Genomic DNA, 6,443 nt, shown 5'->3' on the forward strand with positions numbered 1-6,443 from the left:
TAAAGGGAAATAGGGGAGGGAGAGGTGTCAGGTGGGAAAGGGAGGGGACAGGATTGGAGAGGTGAAATTACGATGGAACAGAGGTGGAGGAAGACGAGGTGACATCAGCAGCAGAAAACATAGAAAACGTAGAAAAAGCAGGAGTGTCCCTCCTCCAGAAGAAACGGAAGCGTTTTTTCTTCTTTCCAGGAGCTTTTCCACAGCACTTTTTTCTCTAGGATGAGGGTTCTTAACTCATCGATCATTTGTGTATTTTCCTTCTCAAGTTTCCTGCATGTTTTCTCCACTTCTTCTAAGTTGGCTTGTTTTCTTCCAGCCTTTCTTTCAGTTCGTTACATTTTGCCTCCTGCATTAGCTTTGCCTTGTGCATCTCTGTATAACACTGTTCTAATTTGTTGTGCGTGTCTTCTAGCTGCTGACTTCTCTCGATTTGTTGAAGTGTACACTGCAGGTCTTTGTTTGTTTTCTCTAGTTGCTGCTTTAACATCTGCACCTCAGTGTTTTTGCACTTCAAGTTGTTGGAAAGTTCCTCAAGTTCTGTGTTTTTTCTCAGCATGTCATTGAGCTTACTCTGCATGTCTGAGCATTGTTTTTGCAGTGTTTTCTTTTCCCTCTCCAGTTCAGTTGTTTTGTTGTTCATTTTGTTATAACGTTCTTGCAGTTTTTGGTTTTTCCTCTCAAAGTCCTGGAGAGTTTGTTTTTCTTCTTTCTGCTTTATTTCCCGTTGTTCTTTGTCTTGAAGCAGCTCTTGATATTTCTGCAGTGTTTCATCAAGCTTTACCTGCTGCGCTCCGTATTTTTCCTGCATGCCTTGGAGTTGGCACTGCATGTCTCTCTGCTTTATGTCCAGCTTTTCTTTCTCTTCAAGGATTTCTTTATTTTTTTGCAGAGCTTCATCAAGCATTACTTGCAAACCTTTGTTGTGTTTCTTGATGTTCTGAAGCTCGCAATCCAGATCTTTCTCTTTCATGTCTTGCTGTTCTTTCTCTTGTTTGAAATCCTTATTTCTTTGCACTGTTTTATCGAGCTTTATTTTCAGCGCTGTGTATTTTTCCTCCACGTCTTCAAGCTTGCAGTCCATTTCTTTCTGTTTAATTTCTTGTTGCTTTTTTTCTTGAAGCAACTCTTTATTCTTGTTCAGTGTTTTATCATGCCTTGCCTGAAGCGCTTTGTACTTTTCCTCCATGCCTTGGAGTTTGCGCTGCTTTACGTCCATTTGCTCTTTTTCTTGGAGGAGTTCTTTATTTTTTTGCAGAGCTTCATCGAGCTTTATTTGCAAGCCTTTGTTGTGTTTCTCCATGTCCTGAAGCTTGCAATCCGTATCTTCCTGTTTCATGGTCTGTTGCCCTTTCTTTTGAAGAAACTCAACCCTTCCTTTCAGCACTTTGTGATTTATCTCTGTGCCTTGGAGTTTTATGACCAGTTGTTTCTTCTCTTGGAGGATTTCTTTATTTTTTGCAAAGCTTCGTCAAGCTTTACTTGCAGCTCCTGAATCTTTTTGTCCTTGTCCTGCTCGTTTTTCTTCTGTTGGAGGACTTCTTCTGTTGGTTTTTCTTGAGCTTTATTAAGCTTTGCTTGGAGCTCAAAGATCCTTCCGCGCATGTCTAGGACTTCCATTTCTTTCTCCTTTTGAATATCTTCCTTTTCAACAAGCTGGCTGAACAATCTATGTACTTCAGCAGTCCTTCTCTCATATTCTTCTCTCAGCAACATAATCTCCGCTCGTTGTTAAAAAACTTTGCCAGACGTAATAGATGTACTCTGGCTGGGCGGGTGTCGCGTATTGTGATTCTCCTGAGATTTTCTCATGCATTTCTTCCAAGCACATCTTCTGCACTTGAATATTGTCCTCTTGATTGCAAAGAGGAGCGCTGGGCTTTACTATTTCTCTTTTGTTGTGTTTTTTGGAGACATGTTAGAATCTAAACAGTGACCAGTGACTCTGAAAAGGATCCAAAAAGGCTTCTCTGGCGAGCGTTTGAATGCTGCAAACGTAAATGCTGCGAATAACAGACTAAAAGTTGTTGTGTCTCACTCCTATTTAAGGGTTTTTAGGATCAAAGGATCAAAGGATCAAAGTGGTGGTAAGATTCTAAATGTGGGTGATGTCAAAACTCTGTAAGCCAATGAGGTTGTCACATGACATTTGTGGGAGGGCATTTTTTACCTGGACAAATTATCAATAAAGTTTCAATCTCTGTAACAATGATGACAGTATAATTGTTATTGTTCAGCAGAACAACAAACAATTATATTGACAATTATATGTGTCCAGTATGTTGGCTGATTTTCTTTTACTTTTTGCATTTGAAAATAAAAGTTGTCCTGATTTTAACACCATTACAAGAAGTGTTGTTAATTATTCATTTTGAATCATAATCAGGTTACCACAAATTGTTATTCTTAGTACTGCATACTTGCAGTGAAGAAGTTGTCCTAACAGTCATCTTAAGTAAACTGCACTCAATTTTTCTGGAGGCAATGAGTTTGCATAGTTTTTTTGAGTTCTGGGAACTACTTAGATTTTACAGTGCAGTAGTTTGAACATTTGTAATAACATTTCTGCAAACTGGAACACTTCTCCTTTTCTAGAACTGTTGCTAACACTTATGACATGAAAATGAATCGAGATGGAGTGATAAATGTTACTTTTCTTGTTTTGTTTATATCTAAAGTTTAAAAACAAAAATAGAAACTGTTACCTGGACTGCCTCAGCCCAGGTGATGTAATATTAGCAGACAGAGGGTTTGATGTTGCAGAATCTTTGGAGCTGTACCATGCTGAACTGAAGAGCCCAGCTTTCACCAAAGGGAAGAACTAACTGGCCCCTAGATTGCCCAATCAAATCTCTTAATGCCATCAGCCCTCCCCTTCCTTCACTGTGCGCTCACCTTGTAGAAAAGAGTTGAGTGTGGAAGAAATGGCAAAAATGTGGAGCTGAAAAGCTAAGAGAGAAAAAGAAATTATAAATAAATCAACGTGTCAAATTAACTGACATGTTAGCTGTTGAGCTCCTGCTGCATTTTATGTATCTATATTGTGTCTTTTTCATAATAAATAATAAAAACATGATTTATCCTCACTGTATGAACATTCTTGGAGTCCTTGAAGTCTGTCATGGTGAAGTTACTCATGTGATGCGATGTTGTTATAATGGTCCAGCTGGTGTGTAGCTATCATATTAGAGTTCTCTTTCTTCTTCTGATTTTATAACATTTTTGGTGATGGTGTCACATTTACAGTGGTTGCAACACTTGCACCTAAAGTGCCACCATAGTAACCACTGCATAAATGCAACACACTTGTTTTCTAACAGGAAAAAAACTGAGTATTTGCACGGACATGCTCAAATTCAAAGTCATCTTTTTGTCAAAAAAACATATGGACAGGTCATACACAAGAATTTGTAATTGCAACGCTCCCACGGCCCTCAGTGTACACTAAACAACATAAACATAAAAAGATACAAATAAAATAAAAGTCTTATATACTATACATTACAATAAAATCTATATAAACGACAGTATCCAACACAATCCAGGGTCAGAGGGCCCGGTGGCGCCAGTGTTCGGCAGCCTCGCCTCTGTCAGTGCGCCCCAGGGTGGCTGAGGCTACAATGTAGCTTGCCATCACCAGTGTGTGAATGTGTGTGTGAATGGATGGATGTAAAGCGCTTTGGGGTCCTTAGGGACTAGTAAAGCACTAACAAATACGGCCATTTACCATTTACCATTTACAATCCAACTGTTTGATGGAGAAATCACCTGTTTTTCATAGAACAGCAGGTAAGCTGTTCTCTGCCGCTGCTCATCATTGACGAACTCGTCATCGTATGTTAGTCAGCAGTGTGTGACGTGGTCTCTTAGCATGGCCCCCTGGCTCCACCGTGACCTGCTGGGGTACACGGCCTGGAAACTGGCTCATCTCTCTCATTGACTTCAGGACAACGCGGCTCATCATCTAAGGTCACCTTTTTCTTTGAGGAACACATCACCAGTTAGTTCAACCAAAATGGATGACATAATGAGAATTTGAGTGTCAATCCTAACATTCAGACTCCACATGTTCCTATAACAGCTGTTCACGTGTCACACTCGGCTCTGTAGAACGTACCGTGCAGAAAAACAGCAGCGAGTTGGAGGGCAGGAAACCTCTGTCTGGACACCAACGTCCTTGACTTCACATTTTTCAGTGCTGATGGTACTGTTATAGAAAGACACAAACAGTGCAATCACAGTGATGAAATTACAGGAGAAGAAACACAAAGCAATCAATCAGCTTTAAATAGGAACACAGTAAAAGGACCAAAACATCCTCAGACTGGCTGACGGGGTTAACACTGGACAAAACACAAAAGATTCTCCTTCATGATCCAAGAAGGAAGGAGTACCAGCAGAACTTGTTCAGACAGTAAAATAATATCGTACCTCTGTTGGGGTTCAGAAGGTGGCACGACCGTGTCTTCTGCCTTGTCTTCATTTTTGGGAAAAACCTTTGACTTTTTCTGCCAGTTACAAATAAATCCAGTTAAAAACAAATGATGCACAAATTCCTGCACCGTTTGTTTGTTCAGAGCTTATTCTCTGCAGTGGTAAACTCACCTCACAAAAAAGCCATCTGCGCCACCAGGAAGCCTTCTTTGATTTGTTCGTCTGAGCCTCAGCTGGAGGTGAGACTGGTGCAGAAGAGGTGGCTGGAGTGTCAGGGGCCACATGTTCATCTGTGAGATCCTTTCGTGCACTCACACTGGAAAGATAACAGAGAAGATCAGTCTGCTGTAATGCACTCAAACTGCCCTCAGTGCCTCAAGAAAGTCAGCTAAACCGACTGCATGAAGCTGTGGACTCCACAGAGGGAACAAATCTACAACTTACACAGTAAAAACTGATTCAGCTCAAATATTCAGACAAATATTTACTTTCAAATGAGAAAACTGTGCATGCATGTTTATATGTGTATTTATAAATGTATACATAAACATAATTTTAAACATAGTAAAAATGTGACAGAGAGCAAAGATCGTACTTTTTCAGTGGGTCCTCTCCAACACCCACAGTATCCTCCTTTATTATCTGTTTCAAATAAATCAAACAGCATGTGATTTAATAAGAACTGCTGCACAAAAACAGCATTTTTTTTTTAAATATTAAAAAACATGACAAATCAGGCTGTGCCTTTCTTCTTCTTAGAGTCCAGCAAAACATGTTTGCACTTTTGCTGTTTGAGCAAATAATCCGTAGAACTTGTAAAGTTTTACAAACACTTCGCCTTCTCTCTGCAATCTCCAACTCCGGTTTGCAAAAGTCTGAAAGTGTGTGAACTTACAGTCCTCAAATGTGACACCTACAGAATGTTTGAGTTAGCAGGTAACAAACATAAACATGGTTACCATAGTGATAATAATAAACTTATAATGTGTTGCTAACATTTTGGTTGTTGTGATGATTCAAATTTGTTCAGTAAACCTCATCAACATGAACATGTGTTGACATTGGCATATATTTGGATCTCATCAGTAGCGGTTTTAGATACGGCGACACGGGCGGTTGCCCGGCGGCATCACGGGCATCGGCAAAGAAAAAAAAAAAAAAAATGCTCGTACTCATGCTGCCCGACGGCAGCCAGCGCATATTGGGAATGTCATAGGCACGATCGGTTTTCTATCGCCCATTTGATGGGAGTAAGGGCCCTCCGTTTGCGAGGTGCGCCTGCTGCTGCGGCACAGGGAGGAGAGGGCGGGGCGGCGGGGGATTCTCTGGCTGCTGAGCAGCATCTAATAACCAACTCGCAAAATAAAACAAAATAAAAACAAACAACAAACACGAAAACACCGGACATTATGATACAGACTTATAATTTGCACCGATGTTTTTTCGAAATTCTATACACGAAAACTGAGCGCGAGAGCCCTCGGTGCGCCTGCGCTGCTGAAGTCAAAGTAAACTTTATTGTCATCTCCGCTACATACAGTCCGTAATAGAGACAGACGACGAGGCTCCAGTTACAGCAGTGCAAATAAACGAACAAAAATATAGTAGAGTAAGAAAATAAATATACACTTTAGGACTCGCGTAACGGGATCAATAACAATTTAAAATTTATATTACAGTTTGATGATTAAAGTCTCACACATAACCCGTCGAAAGGGAGGAACCTGCTGCTTCCAAAGAGAGCACATTTCATTCATAATGTGTAAATCCAAGCCCATTATGTATTCATGATTTGAATCCTGGTTGTGTAAATCCCAGAAATACACCCTAGACAAAGTTAATCTGTGAACTAAGGTGTAGGTCTATTAGTTATGTTGTGGTGATCCTCTGGTTGAGGGATGGTGTCATACTGGAGTGCAAAATTAAAACCAATGGAAGATGGACAAGAAAAGTTCAAAGCCATCAGGTGCTCAGTTTAGAAAAAAAGAAAAGAAGAGGAGAAGAAACGAACA

At 40.3% G+C, this 6,443-nt stretch overlaps 1 protein-coding gene and 1 long non-coding RNA gene across 3 annotated transcripts; both read right to left on the reverse strand.

Moving 5' to 3' along the window:
* Nucleotides 1–292: 292 nt before the first annotated feature.
* Nucleotides 293–1,722, reverse strand: LOC109199070 (probable DNA double-strand break repair Rad50 ATPase). Its single transcript, XM_019354391.1, has one exon. The coding sequence runs from the start codon at nucleotides 1,334–1,336 to the stop codon at nucleotides 293–295; it is 1,044 nt and encodes a 347-aa protein (XP_019209936.1). The 5' UTR covers nucleotides 1,337–1,722.
* A 2,414-nt stretch (nucleotides 1,723–4,136) lies between these two features.
* Nucleotides 4,137–5,521, reverse strand: LOC112845257 (uncharacterized). 2 transcript variants are annotated; one of them, XR_003218050.1, is made up of 5 exons: nucleotides 5,428–5,521; nucleotides 5,027–5,073; nucleotides 4,603–4,747; nucleotides 4,429–4,505; nucleotides 4,137–4,204 (listed from the first exon to the last, which is right to left on the reverse strand). It is a non-coding gene; the product is annotated as an uncharacterized LOC112845257 (long non-coding RNA). The 2 variants fall into 2 exon arrangements; XR_003218049.1 differs by lacking the exon at nucleotides 5,428–5,521 and having other exon boundaries at nucleotides 5,027–5,153.
* Between the last annotated feature and the right edge of the window lie 922 nt (nucleotides 5,522–6,443).

This window comes from Oreochromis niloticus, unplaced genomic scaffold (assembly GCF_001858045.2).
Source record: "Oreochromis niloticus isolate F11D_XX unplaced genomic scaffold, O_niloticus_UMD_NMBU tig00006501_pilon, whole genome shotgun sequence".
Classification (NCBI taxonomy): Eukaryota; Metazoa; Chordata; class Actinopteri; order Cichliformes; family Cichlidae; genus Oreochromis; species Oreochromis niloticus.